We start from the raw sequence: 21,573 nt of genomic DNA on the forward strand, positions 1-21,573 counted from the left end.
AACCTACAAACCCCTAGACAAACCAAAACACATACTTCCCCATGTCACACCCTGACCTAACTAAAATAATAATGAAAACAAAGATAACTAAGGCCAGGGTGTGACACTGGGGCCTTTCAAAACAGGTGTATATATACTGAGATCATGTGACAGATCACGTGACACTTAGATTGCACACAGGTGCACTTTATGTAAATAATTATGTGACTTCTGAAGGTAATTGGTTGCACCAGATCTTATTTAGGGGCTTCATAGCAAAGGGAGTGAATACATATGTACACACCACTTTTCTGTTTTTAATTATATATATATATATTTTAAACAAGTTATTTTTTTCATCACGCTTCACCAATTTGGACTATTTTGTGTATGTCCATTACATTAAATCCAAATAAAAATCAATTTATATTACAGGTTGTAATGCAACAAAATAGGAAAAACGCTAAGGGGGATGAATACTTTTTCAAGGCACTGTAAATGCTTTAGGCATTACTACCAACAATACCATAGTACAAATGGGAAGAGGAAAAACACTGAAAACCTAGAGCAGTTTTTCTTATGTGATACCTGCTCCCATTCAGGCCTCTCTGAAGCCATCCAGTTCTCCCTGGAGGCTGTGATCTGCTTGTGCACCTCAAGCAGTGTGTCATATTCAGTTTTTCTGCAGGGTCTCCATATGGGAAAGGTACAAATAGAGATTCCAAAGAGATTGAAGTGAGTCTGCTGTGGTTGAATAAAACATTTTACTGTAATGTACTGTACCTTGAGCAAGTTCTCTTTGTGGGTATGGTCTAGCGTCTCCCAGTCACTGCGAGGCATTACATCTCCATACTCAGCATGCGATCGATTTAGCTCCACCTCGGCTTTAGTCAGGTCCTCTCGACACACCTTCAGAGCTAATTTCTCTTTAACTGGGTCCTATATTTCCACTTCTGATGGAAAGGAAAGGGTGTTAAGAGTTAACATAACCCTACAAACGTCTCTTCCATCAAGACAGTTGATGAATCATTATTTTTTCACCACCTTCCAAGCTCTTCCTCTGGTTCCTCGTCTGGTCCATAGCTCATGCTGCTGATGTTGGTGATGAGCAGCGTGCGAGCATCACATTCCTCTCTGTACATTAGATACTGAGCGGCCAGGTCTTCCTGCAGACAACACACCTGGGATAAACAAGACAAAGAGCGATGAATGAGGGTTCAGCCCATGCGTGGATGACATGAAACAGTGCTGCTCGGAGGTATTTTCAGAGCAGCAATGGTGTGATTGAGACTGACCCTAGTTGGTAAGCACTGTACCTGGTTCTACAGGGAACTTTGTTTCTCCCTCATGTTTTTAATAAACGTTTGAAGCTGTTGGATCTCTTGCTTCAGGCCCCAGAGCCCTATACTATGAAATCAGGTTTGAGGACTTAGCAAGGTAACTTTGGTCAACTCCGAGTTCAATTCGGGATCACCGGTACCACAAAAGTGGCCCACCTTTTACCCAGGTATATTTCTATGGCAAACAAATCTTTCAGAACTAACCTGCTCCAGGCTGCTCCATTTATCCTTAATGAAGTGTCTGAGACACGAGTTGAGGACCAATTAAATCAGATACCCTCCCTCTCGTAAAGATTGTGTCATCATCCCCTTCATTTGAGAAACTGATTAAATAGTTTTCTTTTGTGTGTCAATTTTTTTTTTTTAAATACTTATCACATTACAGATTTAGTAACAACAGTATTTGCTTTCCAAACTGTACCTGTTTTGCGACTGTCAGTTTAACTTTTGCAAATTTAGAAATTTGCGAAAGTTAAACTGACAGTCACAACCAACCATAGACATATAAACCATATATGGCAGTTCCCATTCAAGTCAAGACTGGCAGCCATTGCTAGTGTACTCATGAGTTTAACAGTCAAATTGATAGGGTTAGAGGTTCCAACCCCATTCTATGGATGATATGTCTTTGGCCACAACCCAACAAGCTGTTCAGAAGGAGCAATAGGAGTGAGGAAAAAGGTGCTTGTGCATTGATAAGCACACCAAAGACGGCATTAGCTGTCGGATGGCAGGTAGCCTAGTGGTTAGAGTGTTGAGCCGGTAACCAAAAAGATGCTGGATCTAATCCCCGAGCTGACAAGGTAAAAATCTGTATTTCTACCCCTGAGCAAGGCAGTTAACCCACTATATCCCAGGCGCCCGGAGATGTGGATGTTGATTATGGCAGGCCCTCACACCTCTCTGATTCATTGGGGTTGGGTTAAATGTGGAAGACACATTTCAGATAAATGCATTCAGTTGTACAACTGACTAAGTTGTACTAATATCCACCCTTTTCCATTAACGAGAACTAGCCTAATAAAATAAAGACAGCACTTCTAAAAGCCTATTTCACACCATAGCCTACTGAATTTGCAAGATAACTTTTCTTTCATTTTGATTTCGGCACAAACAAAAATGTGGCACTTCGTCCGTCAGACTGCCAGATGGTGAAGCGTGATCACTCTTAATGACTCCAGAGAACGCGTTTCCACTGCTCCAGACTCCAATGACGGTGAGCTTTACACCACTCCAGCCAACGCTTGACATTGTGCATGGTGATCTTAGGCTTCTGTGCGGCTGCTCAGCCATGGAAACCCATTTCATGAAGCTCCAGATGAACAGTTATTGTGCTGACGTTGATTCCAGGGCCAGTTTGGAACTCGGTAGTGAGTGTTGCAACCAAGCACAGACGATTTTTACGCGCTTCAGCACTCAGCGGTCCCGTTCTGTGAGCCTGTGTGGCCTACCACTTCCCGGCTGAGCCGTTGTTGCTTCTAGAAGTTTCAGCTTCACAATAAAAGCTTTCACAGTTGACCGGGGCAGCTCTAGCAGGTCAGACATTTGACAAACTGACTTGTTGGAAAAGTGGCATCCTATGACGGTACTACATTGAAAGTCACTGAGCTCTTCAGTAAAGCCATTCTACTGCCAATGATTGCATGGCTGGGTGCTCGATATTATACACCTGTCAGCAACATTTGTGGCTGAAACTAGCCGAATCCACTAATTTGAAGGGCTGTTCACATACTTTTGTATATATAGTCTATTCAGTTAAGTATTCAGACCCCTTGACTTTTTCTACATTTTGTTACGTTACAGCCTTATTCTTAAATTGATTAAATGGTCCCCCCCCCCCCCAATCTACACACAATACCCCATAATGACAAAGCAAAAACTGATTTTTAGAAATGTTTGCAAATGTATAAAAGAGATGTTCAATCGGGTTCAAGTCCGGGCTCTTTCTGGGCCATTCAAGGACATTCAGAGACTTGTTGTAATGGCAGCCTTCCCTCTCTTCACTAGAAGAGGGGGTGTAACAGGGATCAGACCAACACGCAGCGTAGCCAGTGCTCAACATGTTTAATTAAACGAATAAACAGTGAACACTTACAAATACAAAATAACAAAATGTGGCAAACCGATACAGCCCTATCTGGTGCAGAGAAAACACAGAGACAGGAAACAACCACCCACAAATCCCCAACACAACACAAGCCACCTATATATGATTCCCAATCAGGGACAACGATTGACAGCTGCCTCTGATTGAGAACCATATTAGGCCGAACACAGAAACAGACAAACTAGACATACAACATAGAATGCCCACCCAGCTCACGTCCTGACCAACACTAAAACAAGCACAACACACAAGAACTATGGTCAGAACGCGACACTTGTCCCAAACCACTCCTGCGTTGTCTTGGCTGTGTGCTTCAGGTCGTTGTCCTGTTGGAAGGTGAACATTCACCCCAGTCTTAGGTTCTGAGCGGTCTGGAGCAGGTTTTCATCAAGGGCTTTTCTGTACTTTTCTCTGTTCATCTTTTCATCGACTCCGACTAGTCTCCCAGTTCCTGCCGCTGAAAAACATCTGATGCCACCACCATGCTTCATCATAGGGATGGTGCCAGGTTTCCTCCAGGCGTGACGCTTGGCATTCAGGCCAAAGAATTCAATCTTGGTTTCATCAGACCAGAGAATCTTGTTTCTCATGGTCTGAGAGTCCTTTAGGTGCCTTTTGGCTAACTCCAAGCGGACTGTCATATGCCTTTTACTAAGGAGTGGCTTCTGTCTGGCCCCTTTACCTTAAATGCCTGATTGGTGGAGTGCTGCAGAGATGGTTGTCCTTCTGGAAGCTTTTCCCATCTCCACAGAGGAACTCTGGAGCTCTGTCAGAGTGACCATCGGGTTCTTGGTCACTCTACCTGACCAAGGTCCTTCTCCCCCGATTGCTCCGTTTGGCCGGGCGGCCAGCTCTAGAAAGTCTTGGTGGTTCCAAACTTCTTCCATTCAAGAATGGTGGCGGCCACTGTGTTCTTGGGAACCTTCAATGCTGCTGACATTTTTGGTACCCTTCCCTTGATTTGGGGCCCTACACAATCCTCTCTCGGAGCTCTACTGACAATTCCTTCGACCTAATGGCTTGGTTTTAGCTCTGACATGCACCGTCAACTGAGGGACCTTATATAGACAGGTGTGTGCCTTTCCAAATCATGTTGAATCAATTGAATTTACCAACGGTGGACTACAATCAAATTGTAGAAACATCTCAAGGATGATCAATGGAAACAGGATGCACCTGATCTCAATTTCGAGTCTCATAGCAAAAGGTCTGAATACTTACGTAAATAAGGTAGTTCTGTTTTTGCTTTGTCATTATGGGGTATTGTGTGTAGATTGATGAGGAAACAAATGTATTTAATCAATTTTAGAATAAGGCTGTAACATAACAAAATGTGGAAAAATTGAAGGGGTTTGAATACTTTCCGAATGCACTCTATATACTGTGTTCTATTCAAGGTTCATCCTATATAACTACTGCTGTACACACCTTTTCTATTAATATACTGTCCATAATGTCTATACACACCATCATATATACATATATAGTTATATTCCGGACTCTGACATTGCTCGTTGTAATATTTATATTTTTCTTAATTCCTCCCTTTTATTTTTTGGATTTGTGTGTATTGTTTTGCATTGTTAGGTATTACTGCACTGTTGGAGCTAAGAACTTAAGCATTTTGCTACACCCGCGATAACATCAAAAAAACGTGTACGCAACCAATAAAATGTGATTTGGTCCCCTTCTCACATTGCTCTGAGACCAGAACCAGATGAGCACAGAGGGGCTCCAGCTCATGGATCGAGTCCCATAGGTATGCTGCAGAAATAGACATTGCAGTCAAATCAAATCCAACATCCTATAAGCATGAAATATGTAAGCCCCTCTCATACTTCCATTCATACTTGTTGTGCTATCCAAGCTCACATTCACCATAACAATATAGGCCTATATGCCACAATCACAAACATTCCATGCTGCAATGCTACACACCAAATGTGATTTCATTTTTAAAAAGTATGTAAGACTGTAGCGGCTTGTACGTTTTGAATTCTTCCCTGTATGCCTGCGTATATATGACAGTATATATGACAGAGGGCAGATTTTGTGACTTGACAACCAAGTGAAAATGAATCTATAGGCTGTACTCCTTATTGTAGTTAGGTAAATACCATGTAACAAACCCATGAAAATTATATGGATAACATGTATAAATTAAATGGCAGATGGATGGGACGTGAGGTTTGACTTTTGGCAGAAGTGGGTCAAGAGCCTGCAGCTCCCTCTACAGGTAGCTTTCAAGCTGCTCCAGAGTCGTCGCTTCCCCACAGGGCCACAAAACTCATCACCACATCTGTAACACATGATTTATATCAGTAAATCCTTCCACAACTTTAACCCCGTCATATGATACAGTGCATATCATTTGTAAAATACCCATGGTTCCTGATCTCTTCACCTGAAGTACTGTCTCCTCCCCTGCTGAACAACTTGAGTGGAGACATGGACAGGCCAGTTTGAGCCAACCTTACAAAATAATTAGCAAGCGAGGGGAAAGAATAGTTTAGTATGTGTCCATATCACTATATCCAAAATATTAAAATCACGTTAGCTAACTGCTAACATTAGCTATCTTACTCTGTTTGATGCTAGCCTCTACTGATGAGCCAGGACCTCCAATTGCCACTTGCCGCCCATTTCTTTTTTTGGCGTCATGTTGTTGACAGTCTGATAAGTGATATGGAAACTAATACAATTAGATAGTTAGCTAGAAACATGTATTATTATGATTAGCCAGCATCATACTTAAATAAATGGCTAAACTATCTGAGTGAGCTAGCAAGCTAAATTAGAGCCCACTTGCCGTTCAAACGACAAATGTGGTAATCGAATATCTTTTTTTGTGTCCACATCTGATATGTTTAACGTTAGATGAAGTAAACAGGAGCGCTAGTTAGCGAATACATTACTGTAATAACACGTCATCCCTCTTCCATTCGGTTAGCTAGCTAGTTGCTTCAGGCAAATGGTAACAGCTCTATCAAATTGAAATATAGCACCTCATCTAGATTTAAGTTAAAGAGAGGAATTAGGCAAGGTTGTCCTATCTCCCCGTATCTGTTTTTATTAATCACCCAACTTCTTGCAAATTCTTTAAAAAATAGTCCTGTACAAGGTATTTCCATAGCTGGTAAAGAAATTATTATAAGCCAGCTGGCTGAAGATACTACACTTTTTCTGAAAGACGCTAACCAAATTCCCATATCGATCAATGTGATACAATCCTTTTCCAAAGCGTCTGGTCTATACCTTAACAACCAAGACTGAAGGTATCTCTAGACTAACATATGGCGCTCTATCTTTATATCTTGACAGTAAAATAAGCAAGGAGATAGACCAGATGCTTTTCAACTTTCTTTGGAGAAACCGTACCCATTACATTAGGAAAACTGTTGTATTGAACACTTATGAGAATGGTGGACTGAATTTTCTGGACTTTACTACTTTAAATAATACTTTTAAGATCAATTGGATAAAACAATTCCTAAAAAGACCCACTTCTATCTGGAATTTTATTCCTCATCATGTCTTCTCTACTTTTGGTGGCCTTAACTTCATGTTGTTGTGCAATTATAATATTGACAAAATTCCAGTGAAACTTTCTGCTTTTCATCTGCAGGTTTTCTTGTCATGGTCCTTAATTTATTATAAACACAAATTTTCTCCACACAGATATTACATATGGAATAATCGGGATATATTGTATAAAAATACTTCTTTGTTTTTAGAATATTGGTTCCGATATAATACCCCATTGGTGAGCCAACTGGTAAATGCAGAGGGTATTTTACTCAGTTATAAGGAATTCTTATCTCTTTACAAGGTCCCTGTAACACCTAAAGATTTTGCAATTGTTTTAGACGCCATTCCCTCAGGTGTTGCTCTGTTATTCAGGAACGTGTCAAGACCTGACCCTCAGAGCCTACCTTCTATTGACCCTGTTGACTCATCAGTAGGAAAGATTTGTTTCTCTTTTGGCCCATTCAACAACAGAGCGATACGAACCTTGTTTCAGCAGGATGTTGTATCTATACCTTATGTCATGCCTTATTGGAATGGATTTATTGATAATATCTGTTGGAAAAAAGTTTGGATGTTGCCACACACATACCTACTTGTTAACAAAATTAAGGAGGTTTCCTTTAAAATTATTCATAAATATTATCCTGCCAACCACTATATGAAGAAGTTTAAGGAAAACATCAACTCAAATTTCTCCTTTTGTAATGACCACCCAGAAACAGTGTTGCATCTTTTTTGGCATTGTATACATATAAGAAAACTGTGGCAAGACATCAGTAGATTTATAATTGAACACATTTATGAAGATTTTACACTATTGTGGAGAGATGTACTGCTTGGATTCTTTACATATGATAAAAATAAACTGAAACATTTTTATGTAATTCATTTCATTATTCTTTTGGACAAATTTCATATACACAAATGTAAATTTACAAATAAAAACATTTTCTTACCCTACAAAAATAAATTGAACTGTATTTTAAGACTATTAAATACTCTACTAACAAAAAAGCTGTTAGAATTGTAAGTGTATGTGTCCCTTAAGGTCCTTGTGTAATTGTAATGTGATATTGTACACCATAGCTCAATTGTCCATTATATATAATCTATATATACTTGTGTTCCCTTATGTACTTTCTGTATTGATTTGTTGTTGATAAAAAAAAAAAAAAACTTCCTGAAGTTCTCAACAAAAAAAAAAATAGTTGCTTCAGGCACCCGGATGCATTGTTACGTTAACAACAATGTTGCCATGGAAATAAGGACCCAGGAAGGACCCCAAATAGTAGCCCATCCCGCTCCAGATACTTGCCAAAGAGAATGCGTAAAACAATATTTGGCTCAGGATTTAGTAATGTAGTGAATCGTCAATGTCTGGAACAGTTTTTTAAATGTTTTTTTCCTGCTCCCTTGATGAGTTTGCAAATACTAATCTAGCTCAAATACATCTATCAAGCATACCAATTTCAGAATCAGCCTAGGGAAAGGCAATGCTCTCGAGTTGAAATGGATGCAGCTGGCAGTTTGTCTGGTTCAATTAGGAATTGGAATACTAGTTGTAGTGGTCCGTCAGTTTCTTCTTCAAACGACAGAGCAGCGGAATAATTCAGTTTGAGTCGTCAGACAAACTGGCTGTGACTGGCACACATAATCCACTAACATTGCATTTAAAAAATCTGGATTAGTTTGAGAAACATGTGAGACAAAATCTTAATGAATGCATGCCAGAATGTAAATAAAATGAGGAATTGCATTGCACAAATGTCTGCTTATCTGCTATAATAAGACTTGCGAGCTCAATATGTCCTGGGGTGTAATCATTAGTCCAAACAATTGCAACAGAGTTCCTATTGGACAAATTCAGGTAGGTCCCTCCCCGTCCCCTTTGCTTCCGTTTAAAGAAACGCTTTGCAACATAATCGGCGTAATAAATACGCCCCTGGTCCTGACCATCAACAAAATACAACCACTCGAAAACTACATTTCCTAGCTTCCTTTTCACGGACTCAAACTGAAGAAAATGACCAAAGAGGGGTTCGGAGCGGGGCTTCTGTAGTCGATTCTGAAACTCTTTCTAGCGAATAGCCCTGTATTCAACTACAGTACCCACACGTCACTGTCAGTCCTACTCGAGAGCGTTGGTTAGCCAGGGATATCACACCACTGTCTCTCACTCTCTCCCTGTATCAACGCATTGACATAGCTAGTAGAAGACAATAAAACATTTCAAGCCGAAGATGGCAGAGCTTGGAGCGGGGAGCCTGCTGTTGGGGGATCCTGCTTTTAATTACCAAGAGGCCGAGCTAAATGAACGATTGAAGCGGCTCTACCCGGCCGTAAATGAGGATGAGACCCCCTTACCCCGATCATGGAGCCCCAAGGATAAATACAGCTACATCGGGCTCTCACAGAACAATCTGCGGGTGCATTACAAAGGTAAAGTTATACAGAAGTGACAACTGGTATAACATTTAGTACCTAGATGTCTCGAATATGTTATTTACGATAGACTCTCCGGAGGTTCAGCGTCGTGTCTATGCTATTATGTGTATGCAATCTCCCTGATCTAGTTTGAGCTGCCTCGGTCCCTCTTTGCTTTGTTTCACAATAGCAGAGCGGAATGACCATTGCTCAAATGGTTGACAGTGAACTCACTAACCATGACAAGCATATCCGTTTCTTTGACTAACGTTCAACTCAAACGGTCTCTTTGTTTACAGTAATTTTTTTCTTTACAAGTTGGCTAGCTACCGCTTATATTTGATCATAATCGAAATATTAACCTAACTATAAATTGTGACAGCTAACTACTATGCCACAATTTATAGCTAGGTGCATAGCAATGACAAGCGACGCACAGCTAGTTCGCTAGCGTAACTATCTGGCTAGTTAACTAGCGCGCTAGCAAACCTAGCTAGTTCGCTAACGACGTTATCCAAGCCAATGCTAATTGCACGCCATCGCTTTTAGCCAATGCAGTAACTAGCTAAATAATAGCACACAAACGTTAGCTAACTAGTACTATCGAAATGCACCATTGTTTTATATATATATATATATATATATATATATATATATATATATATATATATATATATATATATATATATATATATATATATATATAATGTGTATATATATGTGTATGTATGAGTAGCTAGCAATATAAAATGTAGCTACTAACGTTAATGTTAGCTAGCTAAAACTGAACTCTCACGTTAGCTTACTTAGCTATGTAGCTAGCTTTCGCCTCTTCCTCTGGTTCTAGTTAACTAAAAGCAAATATTCATACAGTTGATATGACCCATGACTAGACGTTAGAATGTGTTTGTATTTTGTGATAAAATAAGCACCAATTTAGAACAGGGAAATATTGCAGTGTGTTCTGTTGGCTTGCCAGTTCATGAAATCGTTCTCTATGGCTGGACTATTATTCAAAATCATTATACATTCTGGATCCAACTACTGAGCACAGCTAAGGATTCCATAGAGATCTTCATGCACTGAAAAGAACAACATCCTCTACCATTTCAACCCAGCCAGCAGCTACACTTCCAGTTGCGACAAGGGAGGAGGCCTCAACGCATTTGTTGTGTATAAAGACCTGCACATAGATCAGATGGTATTTATGCAGGTAGTTTAGCGATATTCTTTTTAAACCACAAACAACTTGTTGGGGTGCAGACAGTAGCCCTGGTGTATAAATACGATTGGTTCAGTTAGTTATTTAAGTATTCAGCAGAAAATCAAAATTAGGACTTGACAGCTATCCATCTAGAAATCATCATGCTATAATGTGTGTTGTGTAATCATAGAAAGAGTAACATGCTACATGTTTAGTCAACTGTCAAGTCTAATCGCACAACAGTGCTATGATTGAGTCATTATAGGACCATAGTCTGTGCTTAACAAAAGATCAGGAAAACAAAAATCACACCTCATTAATAGACAGACCAAGGCCCTGGTCAGTGTAAGGTCCTGGTATTAACATACACTTGAATCTACAGAAATAATAGGCTAGCTATACAATTCTCTTAACATTCGGTGGCTGCGGTGGTAGTGCTGGATTCAGGCCTAGGTACACTGCTTTGGTCAATTGTTGTCTGGGGTTGACAAGGATTTCATGATAATTTGTGACTGATAATTGCATAATCCCATTAGTTGATGGTGGCTCAAAAGCTGCGTGTTTGTTATTTAGGTTGTGTTACATGGTTGGTCGTGTAGCGGGATTGTGGGACTACAGTGCAGTCGGATGGGGGACATTTTGAGGATGTCTTTTTGTAATCATATTTTTTAAATTTCGTAATGATAATTGTCAGCAAGCATGAATACAGCATTAGGTCTAGTCTGTCATCTAAAGTTATAGGCTTGTTACTCCCCCTATAATCACAGAAGCCACTGTGTTGTCAGTTCCTGTAACTTTTTTTCACCCTGGTGATTTTGATGCTATTTTGACCAGTGTGCCAGTTTCCCTTTTGGCCTTGGTACTGTTGATTATACATGGTGGAGCTGGAGGTGTGAGATAGGCAATCCTGAGATATATCTCAAACCTAGAGATATTAAAGCGTTGCATGTCTGCAAGGCCTGCACAGTATAAGTTCCACTGATTCATGTAAGGCCCTGAGCTATACTGAGGAGACGTTGTCTTATGTCAGGTGGCGTCACTCTTACGTGACCCTTGTCCCTCAGTACAGGCAGAATCTGACATAAGACAATGCTGTGGAGACTGTTAAGGCTTGTATTGTCCTGTTAGGCTATGTTTAGAGAGGCAGCCCAATTCTGATCTTTATTCCACTAATTGGTATTTTGACCAATCACATCAGATCTTTTCACGTCAGAGCTTTTTCAGAGCTGATCTGATTAGTCAAAAGACAAATTAGCGTAAAAACTATCCGAATTGGGCTGCCTGCCTAAATGCAGACATTTGCCATCTGCCCATAAGGCCCTATGATTAGGCCTGAGTAATAAATACGTCTATCTTCAGCCTAGACTATTGACATTTTAAATTCTTGTTTTTCAAACCTGCATGTATTTTTAAGGCCTTGTTCCTCTGACATTTTAGTTGTGTAGGCCCTATAACCCTGACCTTAATTGTTAATGAAGGGAGGGCCATCTTTAGCTACAACGTTGTTTCCTAATTTCTTTTGATGATGAGCTTACATCCTGTGCTCATCATTGTGTTTAGTTTTTTTCAGAAAAGGGCATCAGCTTACCTGCTGAATTAAAGAGCACATAGCCTAAGCTACAGTATTGTCTGATTCATCAGTGTGTTTTATGAAATGGTGGTATAGGATTTGGATTTGTGTACCATAGTCACCCATTGTAAATTATTTGTCTTTGTACTTGCTTTTTTTGTGTTTTTTTGTTTTCTATTTTATGCCTAAAGGTTGTATTGTGTAATTATATAGCCTGTAGGACACATGGCTGACTTTAAGCATGCCCTGCGATTCCTTTAAGCTGATTTGTAATGTTTGCACATAGAGAGGGTTTTCTGTCGTCTGAAGAACCAATCATGCATGTTCAGTCAGAGGTGACATCACCAGATTGTGTGTTGGTTTCCCCCAGTCACTGTGTGAAGCTGTGATGCAGCGTTTGCTAATGTTTCTCCCTCAAGCTTTTCCTCTCATTTTTTTTCTTTTTTTTCTGTTCTCTTCTGTTTTTTGTCTATTTATTTCTTGTCTTCTGTCGTGGGTAGTACTGCTCTACATTCTTGTTTTGACCACTGACTTGACCATGAGGGAGGTCCTTTGACTGGGGACTTAGACAGAGAGAATCCATGAGCAGTTTCTAAAAAAAATAATAGAACCAGTAAAAACACGGTTGAGTTAGAACGCCCCACAATATGGTCAACAATTTGCTCTATAACCAGACATGTTGTTTACACAGCATGAAATGGTGCACATTAATTGCCATATTTGAGTATGCCAACATTATGCTCTAATAACACATTGTTAACCAACTACTTAGGCTTATGTAGATGTTAAACAACATTTGGCCTCTAAAAAATTGTGTGTGTATGATTGACGGAGACAGCGAGAGAGTCTCACTCCCAGGACAGTGTGGCTCTGCTGAATGCTGTATATTGAGGTGGTGGTGTTAGTTGGAGGTATTTATAGACACAAGTGTGTTCCTGTGTTGTATTTATTATGGCTGTTTGTATGGTCATAGAGGGGCCTGCTGGGCTTTGGTTACAGAAAGGAGAGGGCTGAAAATAAAAGTGATTAATGTTGCTGATGAAATCAAAGGTGATAATAAGTACACTGCTTCTCTATTAGTCGTAATGACTGTGGCAAAGCATGACTGGTTGATTAGTGGATTTGTACAATATGATTATGAAGATGGCTGTGCTTTACTGACAGGGACACAGTACAGAGGAGAGGTACAGTACCACTTACATACAGTGTATTCATACCCCTTCCCTTTTCCTACATTTTGTTACGTTACAGCCTTATTCTAAATTTGATTGATGAGTAAAAATTGATATTTAATCTACACAATACCCAATAATGAAAAAGCAAAAACATGTTTATAGAAATTTTTGCAAAAAAATAACTGAAATGTTACTTACATAAGTAATTCAGACCCTTTACTCAGTACTTTGTTGAAGCACCTTTCGCAGTAATTACAGCCTCGAGTCTACTTGTGCACACATGTATTTGGGGAATATCTCCCATGCTCTGTCAAGATGGAACGGGAGCATCGCTGCACAGCTTTTTTCAGGTCTCTCCAGAGATGTTCGATCGGGTTCATGTCCGGGCTCTGGCTTGGCCATTCAATGACATTGAGACTTGTCCCAAAGCCACTCCTGCATTGTCTTGGCTGTGTGCTTAGTTTTATAGTTTTATTTAATGTATAATAACATCTTCATATCTCAATCATTGTCATGTGGGTAATCAAAATTCTATCTAAATTAAAATAATACAAACCTAAAGTAACTTTTTGCCATTGCCAACAAATAAAAACATTGCAGCCTGCAGATAGAAAATATCCTGATAAAATCAAATATCGTATAAATTACATTGGCTACACATGGCCTGTCTGTAACAAACTGGAAACGTATGAACTGTGACTGACCACCTTGATTCGGTCTTATGTAGCAACATTTGAAAGTGTTTTTTACATTGGATAGACGCAGAGCTACAAAATGGTATATCATACACTGCATGTGAGGTACAATGGGAAAGTAATTCTGCTTTGAAAGTTGATAAACTTGTAACCCCACTTTTGAGAAAATAGCCCCTGAATGTTTTGGTACACCTACTGGAGAGTTCTAATTTGTCTACACCCATTCAGCGTTGTTCACACCCTCTTACGCCAGCCCCACCTATCTCTTTAAGAATTCACACTTGAGGTGACTGTGGCAAAGCATGACTGGTTGATTAGTGGATTTGTGCTAAACATGGAGTGGTGTAGTAAAGATTAAGACTAATTTGTAAAAGTAGTAACCTACAATAAGTAAAAATTCCAGGTAAACAAAGTGTCCAGATTATAAAATATTTTTAATATTAGACGACACTCTTGTCTAATTTGGTACTGCAAAATGGTTACGGGCATAGTAGAAATATAAAAAATAGATGGTGTCAATATAATGAAAAAAAAGGTGTCAATGCCAGTGGAGAAAGAACAAAATACTATGCAGTATGTACAAAAACAATATCAATAATGATACCAATGATAGATGAATAGTTGAAGTCGGAAGTTTACATACACCTTAGCCATATACATTTGAACTCAGTTTTTCCTGACATTTAATCAGAGTAAAAATTCCCTGTCTTAGGTCAGTTAGGATCCCCACTTTATTGTAAGAATGTGAAATGTCAGAACAATAGTAGAGTGATTTTATTTCAGATTTTATTTCTTTCACCACATACCCAGTGGGTCAGAAGTTTACATACTAATTCAGTGTATTTGGTAGCTATGCCTTTAAATTGTTTAACTTGGGTCAAATGTTTCAGGTAGCCTTCCACAAGCTTCCCACAATAAGTTGGGTGAATTTTGGCCCATTTCTCCTGACAGAGCTGGTGTAACTGAGTCAGGTTTGTAGGCCTCCTTGCTCGCGCATGTTTTTTTTTTCAGTTCTGCCCACAAATTTTCTATAGGATTGAGGTCAGGGCTTTGTGATGGCCACTCCAATACCTTGACTTTGTTGTCCTCAAGCCATTTTGCCACAACTTTGGAAGTATGCCTGGGGTCATTGTGCATTTGGAAGACCCATTTGCGACCAAGCTTTAACTTCCTGACTGATGTCGTCAGATGTTACTTCAATATATCCACATAATTTTCTTTCCTCATGATGCCATCTATTTTGTGAAGTGCACCAGGCCCTCCTGCAGCAAAGCACCCCCAGAACATGATTCTGCCACCACCGTGCTTCTTGGGATGGTGTTCTTCGGCTTGCAAGCTTCCCCCTTTTTCCTCCAAACATAACGATGGTTATTATGGCCAAACAGTTCTATTTTTGTTTCATCAGACCAGAGGAAATTTTTCAAAAAGTACGATCTTTGTCCCCATGTGCAGTTGCAAACCATAGTCTGGCTTTTCTATAGTGGTTTTGAAGCAGTGGCTTCCTCCTTGCTGAGCGGCCTTTCAGGTCTGTCGATATAGGACTCGTCTTACTGTGGATACTAGAGGTCGACCGATTATGATTTTAACACCGATACCGATTTATTGTAGGACCAAAAAAATCCGATACCGGTTAATCAGCCGATTTAAAAATAAATTAAAAAATAAATATTTTTTAAAGATAAATAAAAAAAAAAAAATGTATTTGTAACAATGACAATTACAACAATACTGAATTAACACTTTTTAAAAACTTTATATAATACATCAATAATATCAATTTAGCCTCAAATAAATAATGAAACATGTTCAATTTGGATTAAATAATGCAAAAACAAAGTGTTAGAGAAGAAAGTAAAAGTAAAATATGTGTCATGTAAGAAAGCTAACATTTAAGTTCCGTGCTCAGAACATGAGAACATATGAAAGCTGGTGGTTCCTTTTAACATGAGTCTTCAATATTCCCAGGTAATAAGTTTTAGGTTGTAGTTATTATAGGAATTATAGGACTATTTCTCTCTATACGATTTGTATTTCATATACCTTTGACTATTGGATGTTCTTATAGGCAGTTTAGTATTGCTAGTGTAACAGTATAGCTTCTGTCCCTCTGCTCGCCCCTACCTGGGCTCGAACCAGGAACACATCGACAACAGCCACCCCCGAAGCAGCGTTACCCATGCAGAGCAAGGGGAACAACTACTCCAAGTCTCAGAGCGAGTGATGTTTGAAACGCTATTAGCGCGCACCTCGCTAACTAGCTAGCCATTTCACATCGCTTACACCAGCCTAATCTCGGGAGTTGATAGGCTTGAAGTCATAGTGCAATGCTTGAAGCACAGCGAATAGCTGCTGGCAAAGCGCACTAAAGTGCTGTTTGAATGAATGCTTACTAGCCTGCTGGTGCCTACCACCGCTCAGTCAGACTGCTCTATCAAATCATAGACTCAATTATAACATAATAACACACAGAAATACGAGCCTTATGTCATTAATATGGTCGAATTCGGAAACTATCATCTCGAAAACAAAACGTTTTATTCTTTCAGTGAAATACGGAACTGTTTTGTATTTTATCTAACGGGTGGCATCCCTAAGTCTAAATATTCATGTTATATTGCACAACCTTCAATGTTATGTCATAATTACGTAAAAATCTGGCAAATTAGTTCGCAATGAGCCAGGCGGCCCAAACTGTTGCATATACCCTGACTCTGCGTGCAATGAACGCAAGAGAAGTGACACAATTTCACCTGGTTAATATTGCCTGCTAACCTGGATTTCTTTTAGCTAAATATGCAGGTTTAAAAATATATACTTCTGTGTATTGATTTTAAGAAATGCATTGATGTTTAGGAACACATCATCCCCCGTTTGGTGAAGTTGGCTGTCTTTGTTAGGAAGAAATAGTCTTCACAGTTCACAACGAGTCATGTTAGCAGGCAATATTAACTAAATATGCAGGTTTAAAAATGTATACTTGTGTATTGATTTTAAGAAAGGCATTGATGTTTATGGGTAGGTACACATTGGAGCAACGACAGTCCTGTTTCCGAATACGCACCGCATCGATTATATGCAACGCATGACACGCTAGATAAACTAATAATATCATCAACCATGTGTAGTTAACTAGTGATTATGATTGATTGTTTTTTTATAAGATAAGTTTAATGCTAGCTAGTAACTTACCTTGGCTTCTTACTGCCTTCGCGTAACAGGCAGGCTCCTCGTGGAGTGCAATGTAATCAGGTGGTTAGAGCGTTGGACTAGTTAACTGTAAGGTTGCAAGATTGAATCCCCGAGCTGACAAGGTAAAAATCTGTCATTCTGCCCCTGAACAAGGCAGTTAACCCACCGTTCCTAGGCCATCATTGAAAATAAGAATGTGTTCTTATCTGACTTGTCTAGTTAAATAAAGGATAAATGAAGGTGTAATAAGTGTCCAAAAATACCGATTTCCGATTATGAAAACTTGAAATGGGCCCTAATTAATCGGCCATTCTGATTAATCGGTCGACCTCTAGTGGATACAGATACTTTTGTACCCGATTCCTCCAGCATCTTCACAAGGTTCTTTGCTGGGATTGATTTGCACTTTTCGCACCAAAGTGCATTCATCTCTAGGAGACAGAACGTGTCTCCTTCCTAAGCGGTATGATGGCTGCGTGGTCCCATGGTGTTTAAACTTGCGTACTATTGTTTGTTCAGATGAACGTGGTACCTTCAGGCATTTGGAAGTTGCTCCCAAGGATGAACCAGACTTGTGGGGGTCCACAATTTTTTTTCTGAGGTCTTGGCTGATTTCTTTTGATGTCAAGCAAAGAGGCACTGAGTTTGGATGTAGGCCTTGAAATACATACAGGTACACCTCCAATTGACTACAATTATGCCAATTAGCCTATCAGAAGCTTCTAAAGCCATGACATAATTTTCTGGAAATTTCCAAGCTGTTTAAAGGCACAGTCAACTTAGTGTATGTAAACTTCTGACCCACTGGAATTGTGATACGGTGAATTATAAGTGAAATAATCTGTCTGTAAACAATTGTTGGAAAAATGACTTGTGTCATGCACAAAGTAGATGTCTTAACTGACTTGCCAAAACTATAGTTTGTTAACAAGACATTTGTGGAGTGGTTGGAAAATGAGTTTTAATGACTCCAACCTAAGTGTATTTTAACTTCTGACTTCAACTGTATATGCATACAATCAGTGGTAAAGTTGCTGAGCAGTGGGATAAATAAATAAATAGTAGCAGCAATGTTTGGTGTGTTAGGAGAGAGGTATGTGAATAGAGGCACTGCAGATAGTGCTGATGACTGGGAACTTGCCCCCAGTGATGAACTGGTCCGTCTGAACCACGCATGGGAATATTTATTCGGAGAGCCTGTTTCTGTCCTGCCCTTGACTTTGTTGCAGGGCATTTGATGTCTATAGCCTCTTCGTTGCAAAATTCCCTGATCTTCTCAAAAAGATAGTGATAGTTTGTCTAGCTGTGTCCAGTCCAGGTGGTGCTTGTACAGGCAGACCATCTATGGGAGGAAGGATGTCAGCGTTGCGCAGCAGCTGAAACCTGGTCCCGACTTAGTCCGTACACTCCTTGGCGACAACAACACCAGGCTACAGAGCATCAAATCTGTAAAACAGGAAAGAACTAAAAAAAAAAGGACATTACTACCTTGCATAACATCAATTCTCCTCCCAAGTTTAGCTAAGAAGAATAACCTCATACCATGCAATGAAAATTATATTCACATGAAGTGCTGGTACTGCTTGATCTGTGACAGTGGCCTCAAGTACAGGTGTTGTTACCAGCCATAGCTTTCCACCAGCACCGTACCATACCATACACAGTCCAACCAGCTGTTAGATGTTAACCCCGTCACAGTTTTGTCCTTCACAACACCAGCAGTGTTCACTCTGGTCTTTCTGACGCACTGCTTGATGAGGCCAAAGCACCAGTTGGGAGTTAACTTGGTGTGGCCTGTGATCAGGAAGTGAAGGTCCAGACTGTGGTGGAGCTTGTGCCTGGTTGCCATCACAATTTTTTCCCACTGACGTTTGTCAATAGCAATGTTGTTGACAGCAGTAGCAACACATTTGCAGTTCTCCATGGCTAACGTTATATCTTTACAGAAAATAATTTCTTACTGAAGTTATCTACTCAATACGAGCAGCTCATTTTATAGACCGAAGATGCTAGCTCATTTTATAGACCGAAGATGCTACATGGCACACCAATCTGAACTCTTCTCTCGGCATGTACAGCCCAACTCATTATCTCAGCCAATCATGGCTAGCGGGAAGGTTCCTGGCTTTTTCTGTGGCTAAGGGAAAGGGAAACCTTTGAACTGATATTCTATAAGAGGAACAAGATCTCAAACAGTAGAATGTTTCAGGTGTCGGTACTCCGCTCCTGTGTGCTTCTGCTTAAGTCAAGCACTGTTTCTTATCCCTTGCACAGATAACCTACAGCTGTGTCTGGCCCCAGCTCACTGGCGTGGGAAACTGAGGACACAGAATATTTTATACAAAGTCGTAAGTTTGCTTGCAAGCTTTGGGCAGGACCCAAGTTAATAGTTGTGACTTGTTTCAGGAAACTAGGCGTATGTCGCAAGTCACGACTTCACAGGAGAAACATTTTAACTTTTTTAATCAAAATGCCATATCTCAGACTGGACAATAAAAAATAAAATATTAAGATGGGCAAAATAACACAGACACTGGACAGAGGAACTCTGCCTAGAAGGCCAGCATCTTCACTGTTGATGTTGAGACTGGTGTTTTGCGGGTACTATTTATTGAAGCTGCCAGTTGAGGACTTGTGAGGCGTATGTTTCTCAAACTATACACTAATGTACTTGTCCTCTTGCTCAGTTGTGCACCGGGGCCGCCCACTCCTCTTTCTATTCTGGTTAGAGCCAGTTTGCACTGTTCTATGAAGGGAGTAGGTCACAGCGTTGTACAAGATCTTCAGTTTCTTTGCAATTTATCGCATGGAATAGCCTTCATTTCTCAGAACAAGAATAGACTGACGAGTTTCACAAGAAAGTTCTTTGTTTCTAGCCGTTTTGAGCCTGTAATCGAACCCACAAATGCTGATGCTCCAGATACTCAACTAGTCTAAAGAAGGCCAGTTTTATTGCTTCTTTAATCAGAACAGCAGTTTTCAGCTGTGCTAACATAATTGCAAAATGGTTTTCTAATGATCAATTAGCCTTTTAAAAATGATAAACTTGGATTAGCTAACACAACGTGCCATTGGAACACAGGAGTGATGGTTGCCGATAACGGGCCTATGTAGATATTCCATAAAAAATCTGCCGTTTCCAGCTACAATAGTCATTTACAACATTAACAATATCTACACTGTATTTCTGATCAATTTGATGTTATTTTAATGGACAGAAATGTGCTTTTCTTTCCAAAACAAGGACATTTCTTAGTGCGCCCAAACGTTTAAACGGTAGTGTGTGTATATATTTGTTACTGCTCGACTAAAACAATCTTGGTCGACTAATTGTGGTCAGGTGTATATATATATAGGGGACCCTGTAATCTTTGGCTACATTTAATGGTTTCTTTTAGCTACTTCATGTAGCTAACATTAGTCATGCTTCGCCTATTCCTCTTTGATTTAGAGATACTGTTGCACAAACAACATGCTGATTTAGGTCTACACAATCACTGGAATTATCAGGCTGTATAGCTAAATACGTTTTCTCTGACTCAGTACATTAATTAGCTAGCAAGTGATTAGCATTAGCGGCTAACAAGATTTAGGCCAACTTCCTAAAGACAAACCAGCTGTTGGCAGATGTAAGAAACGCAACCTAGTAGTGTAATTCTAGAACCCTAGTGGATTTATATTAAGTAGGAAAGTGAAAACAGCATCGTTGTCATCAATATTGTTGCATGTGCTGCATTGTGTTCCATCTGCATTGTCAATGCAGCACATGCAACAAGTGTCTTGTGGTCAAGCAACAACAATGCGCTCCTTGACTGACAGGAGGTGGGGCTAGGTCTGTGTGGAAATCAGCATGGAGAGAGCAAGAGAGTGGAGCGAGATGACTCAAATAGCGAAGTTACACACCACGTATCACATTTAACAAACCACATACCGTAAATACCAAACCGTTGCAGGCATCAATACCATTATATCGTAAAATACGGAATACCGCCCAGCCCTACATCAACCAGCAAGGAGGGTTAGATTAGTATGTAACACACGGCATCCGACCGCAAGGCGCTACACAGGGTAGTGCATACGGCCCAGTACATCACTGGGGCTGAACTCCCTGCCATACAGGACCTCAATACCAGGCAGTGTCAGAGGAAGGCCCTAAAAATTGTCAGACTCCAGCCATCCAAGTGGTACTGGAGCGTCAAGTCTGACCAATAGGCACCTGAACAGCTTCTACCCCCAAGCCATAAAAGTGCTGAACAGTTAATCAAATGTCTAACCGGACAATTTACATTGACCTCCTTTTTATTATTTAATTTTCTTAATTGTTTTGCACTGATTCCATTGCACAGGCTCTATGCACCCTCT

At 39.9% G+C, this 21,573-nt stretch overlaps 1 protein-coding gene across 3 annotated transcripts in view; it reads left to right on the forward strand.

Moving 5' to 3' along the window:
• The first annotated feature begins 8,915 nt into the window (after positions 1-8,915).
• Positions 8,916-21,573, forward strand: part of LOC129862502 (ran-binding protein 10-like) — a 34,760-nt gene continuing 22,102 nt past the window's right edge. Inside the window, exon 1 of one of the 3 annotated variants that reach the window (XM_055934240.1) lies at positions 8,916-9,393. In XM_055934240.1, the coding sequence (XP_055790215.1) occupies positions 9,195-9,393 (199 nt within the window). In that variant the 5' untranslated portion in view covers positions 8,916-9,194. The remainder of the gene's footprint in view (positions 9,394-21,573) is intronic. The other 2 variants (XM_055934239.1, XM_055934241.1) reach the window with 2 other exon arrangements.

Source organism: Salvelinus fontinalis, chromosome 9, assembly GCF_029448725.1.
Source record: "Salvelinus fontinalis isolate EN_2023a chromosome 9, ASM2944872v1, whole genome shotgun sequence".
In the NCBI taxonomy this organism is placed as follows: Eukaryota; Metazoa; Chordata; class Actinopteri; order Salmoniformes; family Salmonidae; genus Salvelinus; species Salvelinus fontinalis.